We start from the raw sequence: 22,031 nt of genomic DNA, 5'->3' as shown, positions 1-22,031 counted from the left end.
GCACCCGACGCCCCCGGCTCGACCTGCAGAGAAACACTACAGGGAGGACTCCCCGGCGACTGCGACCCTGTGAGTAGCCACTTTTTGCCTAGTGTTGATGCCAGCTTTGATTGGATGTGTGCTGGGATCCTGCTAACCAGGCCCCAGCGCCAGTGTTCTTTCCCTAAAACTGTACCTTTGTTTTTACAATTGGCACAGCCCTGGCATACAGTTAAGTCCCTTGTAAAAGGTACCCCTGGTACAAAGGGCCCTGTGGCCAGGGACGGTCCCTAAGGGCGGCAGCATGTATTATGCCATCCTCAGGGACCCCTCACTCAGTACATGCACACTGCTTTGCAGCTTGGGTGTGCTAGTGGGGAGAAAAGACAGTCGGCATGGCACTCCCCTCAGAGTGCCATGCCCACAAACCACTGCCTGTGGCATAGGTAAGTCACCCCTCTAGCAGGCCTTATACCCCTAAGGGAGGGTGCACTATACCACAGGTGAGGGCATAGCTGCATGAGCACTATGCCCCTACAGTGTCTAAGTCAATTCTTAGACATTGTACGTGCAGGGTAGACATACTAAGCATATGGTCTGGGAGTTTGTTATTACGAACTCCACAGCACCATAATGGCTACACTGAATACTGGGAAGTTTGGTATCAAACTTCTCAGCACAATAAACCCACACTGATGCCTGTGTGGGATTTACTGAAAAATGCACACAGGATGCACCTTAGAGATGCCCCCTCTATGTTAGCCAAACTTCTAGTGCAAGGCTGACCGGTGTGTGCAAGCCTGCCACTTCCAGACGAGTTTCTGACTACATGGTGTATGGAAATGCCTCCTTGGCATGGTTACCCCCTAACCTTTTGCCTTTGCTGATGCTAGGTTTTGATTGAAAGTGTGCTGGGACCCTGCTAACTAGGCCCCAGCACCAGTATGCTTTCCCTAAACTGTACTTTTGCTTCCACAATTGGCACAGCCCTGGCACTCAGATCGGTCCCTTGCAACTGGTACTCCTGGTACAAAAAGCTCTGATGCCAAGGAAGGTCTCTAAGGGCTGCAGCATGTAATATGCCACCCGGGGGACCCCTCACTCAGCATATGCACACTGCCTCACAGCTTGTGTGTGCTGGTGGGGAGAAAAAGACAGTCAACCTGGCACTCCCCTCAGAGTGCCATGCCAACCTCACACTGCCTGTGGCATAGGTAAGTCACCCCTCTAGAAGGCCTTTCAGCCCTAAGGCAGAGTGCACCATACCACAGGTGAGGGCATACGTGCATGAACACTATGCCCCTACAGTGTCTAAGCAAAACCTTAGACATTGTAAGTGCAGGGTAGCCATTAGAGTATGTGGACTGGGAGTTTGTCAAACACAAACTCCACAGTTCCATAATGGCTACACTGACATCTGGGAAGTTTGGTATCAAACTTCTCAGCACAATAAATGCACACTGTGCCAGTGTGAAATTTATTTTAACATACACCCAGAGGGCTTCTTAGAGATGCCCCCAGAATACCAATCCGACTTTTAGTGTAGGCTGACCAAATTAGAAGTCGAATTGGTATCCAGGGGGCATCTCTAAGATGCCGTCTGGGTGCATTTTTCAATAAATTCCACACTGGCATCAGTGTGCATTTACTGTGCTGAGAAATTTGATACCAAACTTACCAGTTTTCAGTGTAGCCATTATGGAACTGTGGAGTTTGTGTTTGACAAACTCCCAGACCATATACTCTTTTGGCTACCCTGCACTTACAATGTCTAAGGTTTTGCTTAGACACTGTAGGAGCATAGTGCTCATGCACATATGCCCTCCCTGTGGTATAGTGCACCCTGCCTTAGGGCTGTAAGGCCTGCTAGAGGGGTGACTTACCTATGCCACAGGCAGTGTGAGGTTGGCATGGCACTCTGAGGGGAGTGCCACGTTGACTTAGTCTTTTTCTCCCCACCAGCACACACAAACTGTGAGGTAGTGTGCATGGGCTGAGTGAGGGTTCCCCAGGGTAGCATACGACATGCTGCAGCCCTTAGAGACCTTCCCTGGCATCAGGGCCCTTGGTACCAGAGGTACCAGTTACAAGGGACTTACCTGGATGCCAGGGTGTGCCAATTGTGGAAACAAACAGGTTAGGGAAAGAACACTGGTGCTGGGGCTTGGTTAGCAGGGTCCCAGCACACTTTCCATCAAAACATAGCAGCGGCAAAGGCAAAAAGTTTGGGAGTAACCATGCCAAGGTTCTATTTGGAGTAACCCCCCTGCCCTTTTGTGCCTTCTTTTACATGCAACTTAGGCTGAAGTGCACTGGGTTCTTCCTGACCAGGTCCCCAGTGCCAGTGTTCCTCCCCCAAAATAAGACACCTGATCACTTGATCCCAAGAGGGCAGGCACTTTAGCACCTCTGCAAGTCCCTAGTAAATAGTACATATGGTACTTAGGTGCTATAGAGGGTCTTAAAGAGCTGCAGCATAATATGTGCCACTTTTAGGGACCCAGCACCAACCTCATGCACACTGCCATTGCAGGCTGCGTGATGAGGAGATCCAAAAAGTGAAAACACAACATGGCACACAGCTTGTGTGCAATGTCCCTTAAAACACTGCCTGTGATATTTCTAAGTCACCCCTACAGCAGACCTTAAAGCACTAAGGCATTATATTACAGGTGAGGGTATATTGGCAAGAGCTGATACACCCCCAAAACTAGGGATGTTTGGTATCAAACAACTCGTATTAATAAACCCTCACCGATTCCAGAGTTGGATTTATTAAAGAGGTGCCCACTGAAACATACCAACTGCTGATGGACTCACTGACTAGTTCTAGGCTGCCTGCCACCAACAGATGCAATTTTGACCCCCCCCCCCCCGAACACCCATTGCTCTCTGGAGGTCAGAAACAAAGCTTGCTCTGGCAGGGGTTTTTTCACACCCCTCCCAAAATAATGACCTCCAAATCTACATTCCAAGGCAGGAGTCTTCAAAGAAGCCTACAGCCCGTGGAATGCAAATCAAATCCTTCCTTAGAGGTCCATCTGGCACTTAGAAAGGTGGGAAAAGTAGCTATTCAGGAGGCGTCTTGCATTCCATGACAGGACACACCCCTAAGGAGACCAACTTGAAACGAACACAGCCTTAGTAATTGATAACAAACAGGAAAAGCACAGGAATACAAGCAGCCCTAGTTTTTTTTTTTTTCGGGGATGGGGGACCATATACTAAGAAAGTGGTATAAGAATGGAGGTGTCCAACCAAGGTAAGTGTATTAGAATCCCAGGGGCTGGGGAAGTTGGAAATTACCAGAGCTAAGTACTAGAAATCCCACAAGCTCCCGGGTGCAGAGTGATTATTGAGCTGGGTGTCCCATAGACTAACACAGAACCATTGCAGTTGGATTTTTATATATTCAGGACCCTTCCCAGTGGACCCTGTGGAAACCAGTTGGGTCAAAGAAGGTTGAAAAGTGCCCACACCCATAAATACCCGGAAGACTGGAGTACCGACACCAAGGAGCCCAGGTACACAGGGGTGAAGTGGCAGTGGAAACCCTTGTTGGAGTCAATTGAAGCCTCAGTTGTCCAGCTGCTGTTGTGACCCATGGACCAGGTCGGTGGAACCCAAAGGTGGATTCTGGATGTGGAGAAAAACCACTCAGAGATGTCCATACAGTGCAGGTAGCAATGCCCACCCTCTTAAAGATGAAGTTCCAGCAGGACGGTGAAGGAAGAAGTCCATCTACGTAGTCCAGGGGATGCAGGAGATGCTTGGAGTAACCCACGAGCTATCTCACGTCGGTCACCGATTGGAGGAAGGTCAGTTGCCAGCATGGCCACCAATAAGCCTTGGCAAATGCTAATAGTTGTTGAAAGGAAGACTGTAGGTTTTTAAGGACAAGCAAGATCCTAGTGACTCCACTGTTGGAAGAGTCAGGGCAGGCCTTCAGCAGGGAGGAAAGCCAGGCGGAGTTGGAGGAGCCCCCACCAGAGAACCACTGGCAGCTGGCACAGGAAGTCGCAGGGACGCCTCAGCGGCACAACAAAACAGTAGGAGCTGCAAAGTAGAAGCTGATCTTTGAGTTGCACTGTGCTGGAGGACGGGGCTTCTTGGAGCCTGACGACCTCTAGGAAGAGCCAACAAGCGCTGGCAAGAGCAACAGTTGTGGTGCACAGGGGTTCCTTTAAAGTGGCTGCATCAAGGGCTCACCATCTCCCAAGTTGGTCAGAAGAGAAGGGGGACCCAGAGAGAACTACAGAACCACCACCAGAGCCACTACCTGTGAGCAGAGCCTTTTCGTTGTCAGTGGGACAGCAGGATCCACCAGCTGGTCATTGTTTTGAGGTGCCTGCGGATTCAAGGGAGTGACTCCTTCACTCCAAGGGAGATTCCTTCTTGCTTCATAGATGCAGTCTCTTTGTGATCCTGAAGGATGCACAGCCACGGAGGTTACAGAAATCTTGCAGGAGCTGGAGAAACAGTGTTGCAGCGGGAGCCCTCTCAACTGGATACAGTCTTGTTTCAGTTCCAGAAGCAGACCAGCAGCCGTTCCGGAGGCCAGGAGCAAAGGATGTCTTGCAGAGAGCTCCTGTGGTCTTGCTTCACGAATCTGAGAACCCACCCTTGGACGAGCCCTTAAGTAACCCTAAAAGGGGGTTGGTCACTCTGTAGTGACCCACCTATCAAAGTGGGTCAGGAACGTCATCTACCTGGCCTGATCAGTCAGATGCTCCCAGGGGCCTCTGACTACCTTGTTTCCAAGATGGCATAATCAACCGGCCACCTTGCAGAGCTCTGTGCACCTCCCTACGGGAGGAGGTGGACAGGGGGTGGTCACTCCCCTGCCTTTGCATGGTTTTGCACCAGAGCAGGAACTGGGGGTTCATGCACTGGTGCAAACCTGTTTATGCAAGGAGGGCACCAAATGTGCCCTTCAAAGAATTCTGGTGGTGCTCAGAGGCCACCCCACCCCAGCCCTTAAAACACCAAATACAGAGGGGGAGTTGGTCACACCTCTCCCTTGCAGGAAATCCTTTGTTCAGCCTTCCTATGCTTGAGCCAGGCACACCAGCAGGAGGTCAGACCAGTGTCTCGGGTTGACATCAGTGTGGGCTGGCAGCTGGACCATGTAAGGTTGCACAGGCAGAAGTGGACGATCCTCTAAGGAACCCCCAGAGTACCGGGGATCATGTAACTAGCAATGGAATCGTTGTAGCTGCATGATTTCAACATGTTTGATACCAAACATGCATAGGTTTGGAGAAGCCATTATGCAGCTGTACCACTCGTGTTGACCAGGGTCCACACTACACACCTTAAAATGGCTTCTCTACACTTACAAAGCCCAAGAAATGGAGTCTGGGGTTTGTAGGGGAACCCTGCTCATGCAAGAGTACCCTCACACACTTCAGGACATGCACCCGGCACTTGGGCTGAAGAGCCTAAGAGAGGGGTAACTTACAGTATCTAAGTGCAGCAACCAGGATATAAGGTAAGCCTTATATTGGTAGTGAAAGGGTGAATGCACCATTTCACGCAGGCTGCAATGGCAGGCCTGCAGACCCAGTTTGGATACCAGAAAGTAGCAGAAATAGCAACCACCACCTACTTCTGGCACAGGAACGCTCTCTATGGCTCCCTTGGCCAAGAGAGATGTAATTTCCTCTTGAAGAAGTGGCAAGTGATCCTCTGTCATTCGATCGTAGGATGGTGGCATGGATGGAGGGAGTAGCTCCTTCGGGCTATCTGCAAAACCCACCTGTCTGACGTGAAGGATTGCCAGCAGAGCATGTGATGGCGAATCCTGCCTCTGAGTAGTCCCTGGTAGGGGAGAGTCAGACTAGGAAGGTTAGGAGGCAACCAGACAGTTGGTTCTCTGATCCAAGAGGACGGTGGAGCCCACATACCCACCCACGCAGAGGCTGGACAGCATGCACTGCATGGTAGCTGCACCACTATTGCATATGAAGCTCCCTCCTCATTAGCCACGGTAGTGGGAATGAGCATGCCAGTATCTGGTGGGGTATCCAGACCACTGGCTTCACCTAGGTATGTAGCCACGTAGGGGGCAAAAAGCAGAGTGGGAAGGGAGTGAGGGACGACACCACCCTAACACAAGATCCTTAAAGCGCTTGCACGCTGAGTCTGCTTTCTCTCCATAGAGGCAGGTGCCATTATAGGGCATTTTCTTAAGAGTAGCTTGGACATCTGTCTTCAACCAGGAGTGGCGCCTCAAGGCCACTGTCGAATCAACCACTCTGTCAAGTGGGTCGGTCGTGTCCAGTCAACATCAGATCGTGAACTTTGCTGCATCACTCCCATCAGCGACTGCTTGGGTAAATACAGTCTGGGCCTCCTCCGGGCCCTGTGGCAGCACTTGCGCAACTGTATCCCACAGCGTATGTGAATAAAGGCCCAAAAGACATGCAGTGTTCACGGACCGCAATGCCAGGCTGGCGGAAGAAAACATCTTCCTCCCACGTGTATCCAGCCTCTTGAATTCCCTATCCTTGGGTTTCCAAAGGGAACACGCTCTGTGAGGTGGAGGCTTAGATGACCAAGCTCTCAGGGGTAGGGTGTTGAGTTAGGGAACCTGGGTCACCCAGTGAACAGCGATGGCAGTGGGTATGTGCCCTGTTCACAGGAGCCCCTGTGCTGGGTTTGGACCAGGTACCCAATAGGACACCCGTAAGCATTTAATTAAAGGAGAGCAGGGGTTCCGAGGAGGAAGTCCCAGTCTGAAGCACCTCTGTCAGGAAGTTAGTCCTGACTGCCACCAAAGGCATCACGAGGTCCAGGATCTCGGCTGCTCTCCACTGAACATGAAGCTCCCTCCTCTGTAGCTATGGTAGGAGGAGAAAGCATGCCAGTATCTGGGGGGTATTCAGTCGACTGGCTTCACCCAGGTCCGTACGCCAGTCCATGGGGGCTTGGAGCTGGTATTCTTTAGGGTCCAGCGACTCTTGCCCCCCCCCCTTCCGATTCCTCACTGTAACATAGCCCGTGGGAATAAGGCTCAGGGTCCACCATAGGGTGCAGGACCCCTGGTCTGACTCTGAGTCTGCATCGTGCGATTCCCATCCAGCTCTGTCAGAGTCGGTAATGATGATGAGGGTGGCACAAGTGGGAACATCGATCCCGGAAACAATGCCAGGGAATGTTAAATGGGGACAGCAGACATTGGTCTAGACCCAGTAACAAAGCCACAGTTACCCCTCAGAGCTGAGGCTGAAGACGTGATCTGGAACCTGAAGTGACCCCTTCAGACTCCGCAGGACCAAGCGGAGTCAGACTTTCCAAAAAAAGTGAGGCGCATGGCCTTATGGTTGGGCTGGGGTCACTCTGGCTCTTGGAAACTCGGGGAGGAGCAGAGTCGGCCCAGATGCAGGATCTGCAGAGGTAGGCCTAGATCAACGCCGCTCCCTCTTCTGTTGACGGATGAGTTCAAGTCGAAGAATGCTTCTATTTCTTCAATTTCGTCTTATGCCTTGGCTTACCCAATCATCCAGATGACTTGGAGTGGGATGGCGAAGAGAGGGGACTCCGCGACCGATCCGGAGACCATCCTCTTGACTGAGGTCAGGGCTTATGAAGAGTCCAGCGCCGGGCCTCCATCAGCTCTAGGGACCGCTCTCTCAAAACATTCCGATTCATGGCCCGGCACTCCAGACACCAAAGGCGAATGAGGTGTGGATCAGTTTGGGACATTGCCGGATGGCAGGATTCGCAGGACTTGAACCCGGTCTTCAACAAAGACATCCTCGACACAACAGGAGTAGATATGCTCGAACAAGCTTTGACAAAAGTAAAAGAAAGACCAGTCAAAAAGTGACTGAGATGTAGCTCTTTCTTCAGATCAGCTTTGGCTGGTGTGGAAAGAAAAGAACCGATGTCAGCGTACTGGGGTGGCGGTTATATAGGTGCCGTGATTCTTAGGTAAGGAATCTGCAACGAAATATCTCTATCAGATATAAACTACTGCAGCCTATTCACTAATATCAGGATATCAATTAAACGAAGATAAATCTGAAGTGATGGCCTTGAATAAATTGGGAGACAAAGTAGTCCTGGGCACTGTGTAAAGAAATGGCTCCCTGTTGCAGTTACCCCCCACTTTTTGCCTGATACTGATGCTGACTTGACTGAGAAGTGTGCTGGGACCCTACTAACCAGGCCCCAGCACCTGTGTTCTTTCACCTAAAATGTACCATTGTTTCCACAATTGGCACAACCCTGGCACCTAGGTAAGTCCCTTGTAACTGGTACCCCTGGTACTAAGGGCCCTGATGCCAGGGAAGGTCTCTAAGGGCTGCAGCATGTCTTATGCCACCCTAGGGACCCCTCACTCAGCACAGACACACTGCTAGCCAGCTTGTGTGTGCTGGTGGGGAGAAAACAAGTAAGTTGACATGGCACTCCCCTCAGGGTGCCATGCCAACCTCACACTGCCTATGGCATAGGTAAGTCACCCCTCTAGCAGGCCTTACAGCCCTAAGGCAGGGTGCACTATACCACAGGTGAGGGCATAGGTGCATGAGCACTTTGCCCCTACAGAGTCCAAGCAAAACCTTAGACATTGTAAGTGCAGGGTAGCCATAAGAGTATATGGTCTGGGAGTCCGTCAAAAACGAACTCCACAGCTCCATAATGGCTACACTGAATACTGGGAAGTTTAGTATCAAACTTCTCAGAATAATAAACCCACACTGATGCCAGTGTTGGATTTATTAAAAAAATGCACACAGAGTGCATCTTAGAGGTGCCCCCTGTATTTTACCCAATTGTTCAGTGCAGGACTGACTGGTCTGTGCCAGCCTGCTGCTGAGAGACGAGTTTCTGACCCCATGCGGTGAGAGCCTTTGTGCTCTCTGAGGACAGAAACAAAGCCTGCTCTGGGTGGAGGTGCTTCACACCTCCCCCCTTCAGGAACTGTAACACCTAGCAGTGAGCTTCAAAGGCTCAAGCTTCGTGTTACAATGCCCCAGGGCACTCCAGCTAGTGGAGATGCCCGCCCCCTGGACACATCCCCCACTTTTGGCGGCAAGTCCAGGAGGAGATAATGAGAAAAACAAGGAGGAGTCACTGGCCAGTCAGGACAGCCCCTAAGGTGTCCTGAGCTGAGGTGACCGCTGCTAGACTCTATCTAGCTGCAGATTCCATACACCCTTCTCAGGGCCGTAGTTTTGCACAGACAAATGTTGGTTCTATTCATGACTCTGCGCTTCTGGCGTGGAAGTTTTGTGGACATCACAGAATGTTCCAATGACGCTGGCAAAGCCACGCGGAGCCGGACGACGCATGTGGATCCAAACTAAGTCACCCGACGGAGCACGCAACTGCACTAAACTGCACATATGAGCTGTCATCACCTTGGTGAACACCCGAGGGGCACTGGTGAGACCGAAGGGGAGCAGGGTAAACTGAAAGTGCTCGTGGCCCACCTTGAACTGCAAGTAACCCCTGTCGGTGGGCAGGATGGGTATTTGAAAATATGCATCCTGCACGTCCAACGCTACCATCCAGTCTTCTTCGTCTAGGGGAGACAAGACCTGAGCAAGAGTGAGCATGTGGAATTTCGCCTTTTCGAGCAAGAGATTGATGTCCCTTAAATCCAAAATAGGGCGAAGACCCTTGTTCTTTTTTGGAATCAGAAAGTAGCGGGAATAACAACCATTGTCTACTTCTGCTCCTTTGGCCAAGAGACATAACTTCCTCATGGAGCAAGATGAAATGATCCTCCATCAGCCGTTCTTTCAATGGAGGGATAGAGGAAGGGAAAGACTGGGAAGGGAGGGAATAGACCTTCAGTATGATCTGCAAGACCCATTGTCCGATGTTATGGACCGCCAGTGAGGAAGATGATATAGAATCCTCCCTCCAACTGTATGAGCATGGTCTTGCAGAACCATACTAGGAGGGCTTGGGGTTTGTGGAAGAGGGGGGCTGGGTGGTGGCTGACCTCTGGCCAGAACCTCTGGTTCTGAAGGTACCACGACCTTGTCCTCACACTGGATGCTTTGAAGCTGGAGGACAGTGGTTGACCAGTGGGTGGCATGGTATCCCACTCCTCCAAAAGACTCGAAAGGCAGACTGCTGGTGAGAGGGTGCTGAGAGGGCCAAGGATCTGGCCATAGCCCGAGAGTCCTTGAACCGCTCAAGCGCTGTGTCTGCCTTCTCCCCAAAAAGGTGTGAGCCATCAAAGAGCATTGCCATCAGATTTGCCTGGACATTCCCCGAGAAGCCAGTGGTACGAAGCCAGGCGTGGCGATGAAGGGCCACTGGCGATGAAATCACCCTGCCCAGCGAGTCAGTCATGTCCAAACCACACCGAGTTGTAAACTTGGTTGTATCTCTCCCATCCTTGACAGCCTGAGTGAGTGTCCCGTATGCCCTCAGGGACCTGGGGCAGCACTTGTGCCACCATATCCCATAAAGTATGGCAGAAACAGCCCAATAGGCATGAGGAGTTTACGGACCTCAATGCCAGGCTGGAGGAAGAAAATATCTTCTTCTCAAGTTGGTCCAGCCTCTTGGGATTCCCTATCCGGTCGAGTGGAAGGGAAGGCACCCTGGCATGTGGAGGCTTGGACGATCAAGCTCTCCGAGGTGGGGTGATGGGTGAGGAAACTACGGTCGATAGGAGCTGGTCGATGGCGGCGGCCAATTGTGCTATTTACAGTAGCCACTGTGCTACGTTTGGACCACGTCCCCAGCAGGACATCAGTAAGGGCCTCATTAAAGGGCAACACTGGCTCCGATGTAGCAACCTCCAGCTGGCGCACCTCTGTTAGAATGTTAGTCATGACCAGCACCGTAGGAAAGTCCAGGTCAAAGACCTCAGCTGCCCTACGCACCACCAAGGCATATCACGCGCTCCCTCCTCCACAGCCAGAGAAGGTGAGAACTCCAAAGTTCCATAATGACTACACTGAACACTGGGCAGCCCGCTCAAAATGGCTTCGTGTAAGTCTTTAATTTGAGCGGGGGTCGCTCCTGCTCCCGGATAAGGGGGAGATGCCCTGTCATCGGCTCTGCTGAACCGTGCCCGGAATGCCGAAGTTCCTGTGTTGCCTCGTCGGCCGACGGGCGTGGCAAAGAGGGAGTCCGCTTGGACTATTTCTTCTTGTGCCTCTTCCCCGAGTGCTCCGAGGACTTGATTGCGAAGAAGAGGACTTGGGGCTCCTAGAGCGGACCTGGGACCTCCTCCTCGACCTCCAAGGACTCTCGCCAACCGAAGTCGACTGCCAGGCTGCCGTGAGCTTTAGAGACCGCTCTCTCAAAGCCTTCAGGGCCATGGCCCGGCAGTCGGAGCACGACTTCGAGTCGTGGTCTCTGTTGAGGCACCAGAGACATACCTGGTGGGGGTCCATCACCAACATAGCACGATGGCAGGTGCCACAACGCTTAAATTCTATTTTCCTAGATGACATTCCTCGCACAGACACAAATAAATTCAACAAAACTGTCAAAAAAAAGGCTTGCTGAAAAAGGTAGCTCGATCCCGGACCTGCGCTTAACTGGCACGGAAGGAAAATAATTACATACACGCACCAGGGTGGTGCCTTTATAGGCAACTGTGACATCACAGACAGCTCCAACAACGCTGACGAAGACACGTGGAGTCGGACGATGCATGCTGATCCGGACGCCACCTGATGGTGCGCGTAGGGTATTGCTCAGCAACAAATTCCAGATTCGAAGCTGATGCCAGGGAATTCAAAGGTAAGGAATCTGCAGCTAGAAGTCTCTATCAGATAAAGGAAGGTTTGGGCTTTGCCATTACTTTAAATGGCAAAGTTGAGTTGGCAGTGTTAAAATGCCCTTCCTGTCTACAGTGGCAGACTGGGAGGCACGTTTTATTTGGTCGTACTAGTGCTGGCATACCTAGTGCTACGGTCTGAGAGACTTCAACTTCCAGGCCCGCGGTACCCCTTGTACCATATACTAGGGGGTAATATAAGAAAGTTGAGCTATCCTAACTGGGGACAAGCCAATTCAACATGCACCATGTTAAAGAGCACAAGCACTGAGTTTCGTTTAGCAGGGTCCAGGGCGTTTCAAAGCTATTACTCCTGTACCTAATAGCCAAAATGGGAGCAAAAAGTGGGGGTAAACCTGCAAAAAGCATGTTTCCTTACACTTGATTTCTAGTTTAGTGGTTATCTTCCACCAAACTAAGTATCCAGAATCTCACACCAATGTACATCTCTTATGGCCTATTTTATGAGTAGGACATCAAGTCTACAAAACAGAAGCCACAGCATCTTCTGGCGCAACAAGAATAAATAATCATCAACAAAGGAAATCATTTAACCAAGAGAATGGCAATAATGAGCAACAAGAATATCATCCAAATCATGTCAGTATTAATTTCAATTCTTTCACTCACCCTCTCTTGTGGCTGATCATCTGGAGTGTCAGTCTCCATTTTCTCTTGAACCACTTCAGCTATGAGGGGGAAAAAACAAGTTAGCTAAGAAACTGCACACCATAATTCATATGCAGTGAATGCTTCAGGAGTTTCAGAACAAAGTCAAGAAGAACAACTTACTTTTGGTAACGCTTTTTTAACATGGATTCCATATCTACCTGCAGACTCCTCACCTGTTAAACATCCCCATGCACCAGCTGCGACCAGAAACTTTTCTATAGCTCTCCAAAACCAATAAGGGCCACCAGCTCCATCACACATCTCCATGTGGAACCGCGTGACGTCACTGGAGCCATAAAGTGCTTCGGTTGGTGGAATGAGGTCAGTTTCCATCTACTTATTAAAGTGGCTATGATGAACTGATGAAACTAACATCAAAAGTGTAAGTGCAGTTTTCACTGCAGTAAAGACACACATGAACAGAGGAATTGATGAAAAGGATTGTTTGGCATTTTTAAACATGCAGCAGAGAGGAGGATGGGTCGGCGAGGAATCTGCAGGGAGATACTGCATCCACCAGAAAAAGCAAACCCGAAGGTAAGTAAGGAATGGTTTCTTACCTGTAACTCCAGTTCTCTCGTAGGGGTATTTCCATGATAGTCATAAGCACTGAATAGTTACGCGCGCCTGCGGGGACCCCGGAGCACTGATGTGAAGTATATTCTTAAGTGCAAATACCAGCCCTTTGAAAAAAGGTCTGTCAAAAAACACTTAAGAATAACAATGTGCAGCCTATGTGAACAGCTACACAGGCCAAATTGTTAAAAAGAAAAACAGTTGTAGTGTAAATTCACGTTTAAACATCTATTTATTCTAGAAATGTAATAACAAATACATTCTCATATTCTATTTACACCTCTCATGAGAATAAAACAATGCAGGGCAGTGTAGCCCATAGGCTGCCATTATACAGAATGTAAATAGAGCTGTGCCTTTAAGAAAGTAAAGTCTTCCTGTTTCCCATCATGCACAGCAAAAGGCAGTTGCCTCAGTTCTTTTTGAAGGCTTGTAACCTGACATGAAGGAACAAAAACATTTGTTGGAGTACCAACATCGATAATATTCATGGCAACCTGTTCTATGTCAACTCCACCGGGGAGGAGGGAGGGTTGCTTATGACTATCATGGAAATACCCCTACGAGAGAACTGGAGTTACAGGTAAGAAACCATTCCTTCTCTCGTAGGGGATTTCCATGTATAGTCAGAAGCACTGAATAGAGTAGCAAGCCCATCCCCATAACCGCGGTGGAGTAGACAGAAGAATACTGACAAAAACATGAATCATGCAAATAAATTCTTAAGCAAGGCCTGTCCAACCTGCGCATCTGCCCTAGCGTCTGAATCAAGGCAGTAATGCTGAGTAAAGGTATGGACCGACTTCCAAGTGGCAGCCTTGCATATTTCTGCCAAAGGGACATTTCTCATCAAGGCTGCAGTGGCTGCCTTCCCTCTAGTAGAGTGGGCTTTTGGCCTACCACCAAGGGATTTGTTCGCTAACTGATAACATAACATTATACATGAAACAATCCACCTGGATAAAGATTCCTTAGACGTGCCCAGCCCTGTTCTAACTGGGCCATAGTTAACAAAGAGCTGTTGTGATTTACGTAAGCATTTTGTCCTGTCCAAGTAAAATTTCAAAACCCTCTTTACATCCAGAGAGTGCAGAGTTCTCTCAGCAGGAGTAGTTGGATTTTGAAAGAAAGTTGGTAATTAAATGGTTTGGTTCACATGAATGTCGGAGACGACTTTTGGTAAACATTTTGGATGAGTCCTCATTACCACTTTCGCAGAATGCAAAGGGCCTGTATTTCGCTAACCCTACGCGCTGAAGTGATTGCCACCAGAAAAGCAGTTTTCCATGTGAGATGCTGAAGTGATGCCTTATGTATTGGCTCGAATGGAGGCAGCATCAGACGCGATAGGACAACATTCAGTTCCCATGGAGGAGAAGGCTTTCTAACGGGAGGAAAAACCTTTTTTAAACCTTCCAGGAAGTCCTTAATAATTGGAATCCGAAAAAAGTAAGTTTGTGAAGGGCTCTTTCTGTATGCCGTTACAGCCGCCAAGTGTACCTTTATTGATGACAGTTGTAAGCCCGATTTTGCCAAACTTAGCAAGTATGGCAGGATAGATTCCTCTCCACAAGATACTGGGTCTATGTTGTTGTCTAAACACCACACGCAGAATCTCTTCCACTTGCTTGCATAAGCTGATCGTGTGGAAGGGCGCTTTGCTTCTTTCAGGATTTCCATACAGTCCTGAGGTAGGTTCAAGTGTCCATATTGCACTAGCTCAGGAGCCATGCTGCCAAACTCAACGAGGAGAGGTTGGGATGTGATATCTGCCCTCTGAACTTCGTGAGCAGGTCCGGACGATAAGGCAGTCTGATGTGTGGTTTGAGCGATCGGTGAAGGAGGTCTGGAAACCACCATTGGCGTGGCCATTCCGGAGCAATTAGTATCATTTTGGACTGAGCATTGGATAAGGTCTGGAGGACCGCCGGAATCAGGGGAAGCGGTGGAAAGGCGTAAAGAAATGCTCCTGACCAGCTTATCCACAGGGCATTCCCCAGTGTCCCTGGATGGTAATATCTGGAGGCAAAGTTTTGGCATTTTTTGTTTTCTGGGGTTGCGAATAGGTCTATAGAGGGGGTACCCCATAGTGCGAAAATGGAACGAACGACGTCGTCGTGTAGAACCCATTCGTGGTTCTCGTCCATGACGCGATTGAGGGCATCCGCTTGAACATTCTGGATGCCAGGCAGGTGAGTTGCCACTAGCGACAGGTTCCTGGCTAGAAGCCAATGCCAGATTGTCTGAGCCTCTCTGGATAAAATCCTGGACCTGGTGCCTCCTTGTTTGTTCACGTAGTACATAGTGGCCACGCAGTCCGTCTGGAGAAGGAGAGTTTCCGCTCTCAGAGAGGGAAGGAAGGCTTTGAGGGCAAGGTGGACTGCGCGAAGTTCCAGCAGGTTGATATGATAGAGACTCTCTCTCCGTGACCACTTGCCTTGGACTCGAAGATGTTCCATGTGCGCTCCCCATCCGAGCAGTGACGCATCTGTTACGATGGTTTGAGCTGGAGGCTGTTGTTGGAACGGAATCCCCACCAAGAGATTGCTGGGTAAACACCACCACTTGAGGGACTGTAGGGCGTGGGGAGAAAGGAGGACTTTGCTCTCCCAATCGCCCATCAGTTGACACCACTGATCCTCCAGGTTTTCCTGTAATGGTCTCATATGGAGGCGAGCATTGGGAACGAGATGGATACAAGACGCCATTGAGCCCAGTAGAGAAGCTATTACTCTTGCAGTGGTCTGTCGAGTTTCCTGCAGTTGTTTGCACTTTTGGAGAATCGATAATCGTCGTTCCTCCGAAGGAAACACCTTTCCTAGATTGGTATCTATAATGGCCCCTAAGTAATGCAACCTCTGAACAGGTGTTGCTGTGGATTTCAGGAGATTGACTTGAACACCGAGCTTCTGCAACAGCTGTAGAGTCCATTTGAAATGTTGTTGCGCCTCTAGATAACTGGAGGCCTTTATGAGCCAATCGTCTAGATAGGGGTAGACAAATGGATGTTTCCTCAAGTGGGCGGCTACCACCGCCATGCATTTGGAAAAAGTTATCGGCGCTGATTTGAGGCCGAAGGGCAGAACCGCAAATTGGTAATGACGTTTTCTGACGGTGAACCTTAGGAATTTTCTATGTTTCTTGGTCACCGGAATATGAAAGTAAGCGTCGCAAAGGTCTATTGCACAGAGCCAGTCGCCCTGACGAAGATGTGGGTAAATTTGGTGCAAGGATAGCATCCTGAATTTCTCTTTGCGAATCCACTTGTTTGCTGTCCTTAGATCTAAAATGGGACGAAACTCTTGCTTGTCTTTTTTGGGCACAAGGAAATACCTCGAATAAATCCCCTTCCCTTGCTGGCTGATCGGGACGGGTTCTATGGCTCTTTTTTGTAATAGAATGGTGACTTCTAACTGAAGAGCTTCGAGGTGGTGGCTGGCTGTTTTGGGTGGAACAGATGGTGGAGGACTGGTGAATCTGAGAGCGTAACCATGTCTCACAATATTCAATACCCAGGCGTCTGATGTGATGTGTAGCCACTCGTCCAGATGATTTGAGATACTTCCCCCTACCGGAGTGGATAACGGAGGAGGGGGAAGCGAAGATTCAGGGCTTAGACGCGGGAGCCTGTCGAGTTGTCTGAGTTTGAGGTGTTGAACGACCCCTTGTCGACCTTCGTTGTGTGGAGAAGCCCCTTTGATGCTGCTGCTGTTGCTGTTGCTGTGGGCGTGAAGACATCCAGTGTGGAGTCTGATACCTGTGGGTGAACAGTCTTCGTTGATATGGACGGAATACCTTTCGTTGTTCTTTCGGTCGTTCCATGCCTACCGCTTTCAGGGTATCCAGCTCAGACTTCATTCTGGCCATCTCGTCATCGGCATGAGAACCGAACAATGTGGAGCCTGAGAAAGGTAAATTTTGTATTCTCTGCTGTGCTTCTGGTTTAAGAGATGTAAGTCGTAACCATGCATGTCTTCTGAGCGCTATTCCGTGAGCATAGTTATGTGCGGATAGTACCGAAGAATCCGCCGCAGCACTTATTACTTGGTTAGAAACCATGGCTCCCTCGCCCACGACCTCCAGGAAATCTTCCCTTTTGTCCTTAGGAAGATGTTCCGCAAACTGCAGTATAGAGTCCCAGAGGGCCCGATCGTATCTCCCTAATAAAGCAGTGGCGGTGGCTGCTTTCATCGTGATCGCTGCAGTAGAGCATACTTTTCGTCCTGCAGCATCAATCTTTCTGCTCTCTTTATCTGGAGGTGAAGAGGAAGACGGTGATGTAGAATGCAATTTCTTTGCCGCTACTATAACCACCGAGTCCGGTACTGGGTCCGACCTCAAGAATAGAGGATCTTGTTCTGGTGCACGATATTTCTTAATAAGTCTGGAAGAAGCAGACTTCGTTGCGGCCGGTGAAAGAAAAGTATCCATTGCCGGTTCAATTAGACCCGGAACCAGTGGAAGCAAAGGTCTCGAAGATGTCCTGTGATGTAATGTCTCGAAGATTACTGACGTCGATGGGGCCGGTACCGCCAGCGGGATATTCAGTTTGGTTGCCCCTCGCACTAAGACCTCCTGGAATGTATTCACATCATCTATGGGGGACACTCTCGGGGACGGTGAGTCCGATAGGGTTGGAGAGTAGTCCTGTGTAGACGAAGAAGAATGTCTATGATGTGAATGCTGAGATCTCTGTCGTGATTCATGACGATGGTGCCGAGAGGAAGATGAACGTCTAGAGGAATGTCCAGAACGCCTTACAGATCGCGTTGGAGTCCTCAGAACAGACTCTGAAGGAGGAGCCGGAAGAGGAGCCGTAGGTGTTACCGGTGTCTGCGGCAACGGCGACTGTCGAGGAGAGAGTTGTGGAGACGCTGGAAGCAGGATGAGTGAGGCCGAGGATTCAGACGTTGTATAAACCCTTCTAGGTCTCTGATTGTCGCCTCGACGTCGACACACTCCTCGATGTCGAAGTGCGGTGACGGCGAGTGCCTCTTGACGTCGATTCCTCTCACCGTTGAGAACCTCTCGACGACGACCCTCGACGTCGCTGTGGTGACGGCGAATGTCTCCAACGGCGAGCACTCTCCCTCGACGTTGATCGTCCTCGCCGTGTCGACGGCGAGCCGGACTCAGATCTCCTCGACGTGGAACGTCCTCGCCGTGTCGACGGCGAAATGGTTGTCGACGGCGAACGATGTCTCATTCTCGCCGGTGAACCACTCCTCGACGGCGAGCATGTTGGCGCCGTTCCCTGTCTCGACGTCGACGCCCTCGACGTCGTCGGAGACCTGTGCCGTTTTTTAGCAGGTCCGGTAGGAGTTATGGAGGAAACAGGTTGAGCACTGGTAGAAGACTGACCTTCTCCTCGCTCTGTGGTAGAATGACCACTTTTTCTCCTGTCCTCTCTCGCCTGAAGTCGGATTTTCTCCCTATCACGAAGAGTTCTTCTGGAGAAAGTTTTACAGATGTCACACGACTCCGGTTTGTGGCTGGATGGAAGACAAATTATACAGACCCGATGTGGATCTGTTTGAGCCTTTTTTCTGCCACAAGAAGGACATTTGTCAAAAAGTGAAGGCATTTCTGAACTAGAAAAACCTCAAAATTTAACAGAAAATAGTAGGAAATGATCACTCAATGTTAAAAACGTCGAGTGAAATTGAAATTCAAAAGATTTTTAATGAATTTGTCACAAAAAGGCTTTGTGAGGTAGAGCTCAATGCTTCAGGGTCCTGTCAGAAAGGAGCCGGAAAAAAGAACTGAGGCAACTGCCTTTTGCTGTGCATGATGGGAAACAGGAAGACTTTACTTTCTTAAAGGCACAGCTCTATTGACATTCTGTATAATGGCAGCCTATGGGCTACACTGCCCCGCATTGTTTTATTCTCATGAGAGGTGTAAATAGAATATGAGAATGTATTTGTTATTACATTTCTAGAATAAATAGATGTTTAAACGTGAATTTACACTACAACTGTTTTTCTTTTTAACAATTTGGCCTGTGTAGCTGTTCACATAGGCTGCACATTGTTATTCTTAAGTGTTTTTTGACAGACCTTTTTTCAAAGGGCTGGTATTTGCACTTAAGAATATACTTCACATCAGTGCTCCGGGGTCCCCGCAGGCGCGCGGAACTATTCAGTGCTTATGACTATACATGGAAATCCCCTACGAGAGAACAAAGACTTACTTACTTGTATTTTGCATTGTAAGTATCCTCACTGAAGTCATAAACAGAGTATTCCCATGCATCAGCTGGGATCCCGGAACATTTTATCTTACTATCTTGAGAAAAATTATTTTAGTAGGAGGAAATACCTCATTCCCTAACTTGTAGAGTTACCTCCAAAAGGAATTACAAGCTTGCTTTTTTGACTGATAGCTTAGGTCTTAAACGTTATTTAAACAATGTAAAAAGACCAAATTGCAGCACCTGACAAGAAGGCAACCATTAATTTTTACAAACAGTTCTTTAGAGTACCTGCAGAGAGAAAATGAAGCAAAGAAGCATGTCAGGTCAAGAGTTCACTGAGGGTAAGAAAAAAAACACTGTTACTTTAAGGAGCCAGATGCTTCCTTTTCCAGCATGCATTGTACTGGCAGTTTGCCTCATACCCTCAGTTCTTTTTGTATGGCAGTACAATCTGTGACAAAAGGAAAGATATACAGCAAATGTATTGACAACTAGGGAGGAGGGGGGTTTTATGGCTTCAGTGAGGATACCTACAATGCAGAACTAGAAATACAAGTAAGCAGCTTTTCCTTCTGCATTGTAGGATCCTCACTGATAGTCATAAAAAGAGAATAGAAAGTAGAACAGCAAGCATATCCCAAGCTTGCGGTTGCCACTACAGAGTGCTATGACAGCTAATATTGATCTTGGATGTAGAAAAAGCAGGAGTGAGGTAATAATGAATTGCTCTAGTTAAATAGATTTCTCAGAGCTGCCTGGCCTAGCAAGGATTTTGCTCGAGTCTTCGTCTAAACAGTGATATTTAGTAAAAATGTGAACCACTTTCCATGTGTCTGCTTTACAAATCTCTGCTAAAAGGAGCATTTCTAATCCAGACAACAGAAGTAGTCTTATTCCATCTAGAGTGGGTTCAAGGTTTTCCTGGCAGAGGACTGTTAGCTAACTGATAGCAACAGAATATGTAATAAAAATCCATTTGGCTATGGTTTGTTTTGATAAAGCCCTGCCAGTTCTCAGGGCTCCATAACTGTTTGGGCAACTGATTTGTTTTGCAGATTTCTTTAGTTCTATCCTGATAAAATTGTGGTTACCTATGCACATCTGAAGAATGCAGAGCTCTTTCTTCTGAAGAGGGACTATTAAAAAAATTTAAAAAAATAAAAAAAGAATGGAAGAGAAATTGCTTGATTAATTAGAAAATCTGAAACAACTTTTAGAAATAAAAAAAGAAGGGTGTGTTCTCAAAACTACTCTATTCTTGTGAAAAATAATTAACGGTTCTATCGCTAACCCTTCATGCTAAAGTAATAGCTACAAGAAAAGCTACCTTTCCTGTAAGATGGTGCATTGAGGCATTGTGCATGGGCTCAAAAGGAGAAGCCATTAATCTAGAGAACACTAAATTTAGTTCTCAGGAAGGATCAGGCTGTCGGATAGGAGGAAATATATTTTTCAGTCCTTCTGGAAATCTTTAACCACTGGTGAAGTGAAGAAAGATCTCTGATTCGGCCAATTCCTATACGCTGTTACGGCTGCTAAATTCACTTTTATAGAGTTGAACTGCAATTTGGAGCAAGCCAGATTAAGTAAATAGGGCAGGATAACATCTTCTTTGCATTTAATTGGGTCATTATTGTTCTGAAGGCAACAAATGACACATCTTTTCAATTTAAAAGTATAGGATGTATAGTCACAAGGTCAGGCAGTAGACTTAGGTGCCCATATTAGATGATTCCAAGAGCCATGCTCCCAAATTCAACGATTGTATGTTTGGGATGAAAAATCTTCTCTTGCATCCTTGACAGAAGGTTGTGTTTGCACAGCAACCTCTTGTGGGGTTGAAGGACAGGTGAAGTAATTCTGGATACCACCATCTGGGCCATTCTGGTGCTACTGGAATCATTAGGGCATCCGATGTTGTGAGTCTGAGAATTGCAGTTGGAATTAGAGAAATCGGGGGGGGGCAGTGTAGGAAGCTGGCCTGGTGTGTGGTGGGGATCTAGGGTACTTACACCTTACACCAGGTCCAGGTATCCCCAATAGTGTAGTGTAGGCAGTGTCTAGAAGGCAGGCTCTCTACAGGTAGCTGTTGTTGAGCAGCCTAGGCTCATTTAGGAGACATGCAAAGCTCATGCAATACCACTGTAATCACACAGCACTTACACACATGGAAGAAAACACTCAGTGTTACCAAAATAAAGGTACTTTATTTTAGTGACACAATTACCAAAAATTACTAGAGAAGCAACCCTCCAATATGGGAAAAGTAACATTAGATATACACTAGTCATCAGAAATAGGCATATAAAGCAATAGAAAACAGTGCAATAAGCAATAGTGACCCTAGGGGGAGCCCAAACCGTATACTAAAAAAATGGAATGTGAATGCAGGACCCCCACCTAGGTAAGTGGGATGTGTAGAGGGAAGCTGGAGGAACTAGGAAACCCCAAAGTACCACAGTGGCCCTAAGCGACCAGGAAGAGAAGGAATAAGTTACTGGATTTTCCAGCAAAACACCTAAAAGGAAGAAAATGAAGGAAATTCAACACCCAGACAAGATTGCAAGAAACAAGCTGTGGATTCCTGAAGACGAAGACCTGTGAAAGAAGGGGACCAAGACCAGAAGTGACACAGGACTCCTGTGGAGGCCTGAGGCACTACCTCCCCTGCCCTCCCCCCCTAACCCCCCAAGTGCTGATGTAGGAGTTGGTCTATGGTAGAACAAAGACAGTCGGGAATGAAGCCCTGGAGCAGGTGAATAGTTCCTGGAGGATCCAGTCGATGTCCCACGCCGGCTAGAAGATTGCAGTCGGTCAGTGACGTGGAAAAAACACCAACAAGCCTTGGCA

The 22,031-nt window shown here is 48.6% G+C and overlaps 1 protein-coding gene across 5 annotated transcripts in view; it reads right to left on the bottom strand.

Moving 5' to 3' along the window:
• SMARCC1 (SWI/SNF related BAF chromatin remodeling complex subunit C1) overlaps window positions 1-22,031 on the bottom strand; it is an 845,345-nt gene that overhangs the window by 232,931 nt on the left and 590,383 nt on the right. For all 5 annotated transcript variants that reach the window (XM_069210868.1, XM_069210871.1, XM_069210870.1 and 2 more), the window contains exon 22: window positions 12,368-12,426. In XM_069210868.1, coding sequence (XP_069066969.1) covers window positions 12,368-12,426 — 59 coding nt within the window. The remainder of the gene's footprint in view (window positions 1-12,367; window positions 12,427-22,031) is intronic.

This window comes from Pleurodeles waltl, chromosome 10, assembly GCF_031143425.1.
Source record: "Pleurodeles waltl isolate 20211129_DDA chromosome 10, aPleWal1.hap1.20221129, whole genome shotgun sequence".
In the NCBI taxonomy this organism is placed as follows: domain Eukaryota; kingdom Metazoa; phylum Chordata; class Amphibia; order Caudata; family Salamandridae; genus Pleurodeles; species Pleurodeles waltl.
This window is presented reverse-complemented; position numbering and strand designations above follow the sequence as displayed.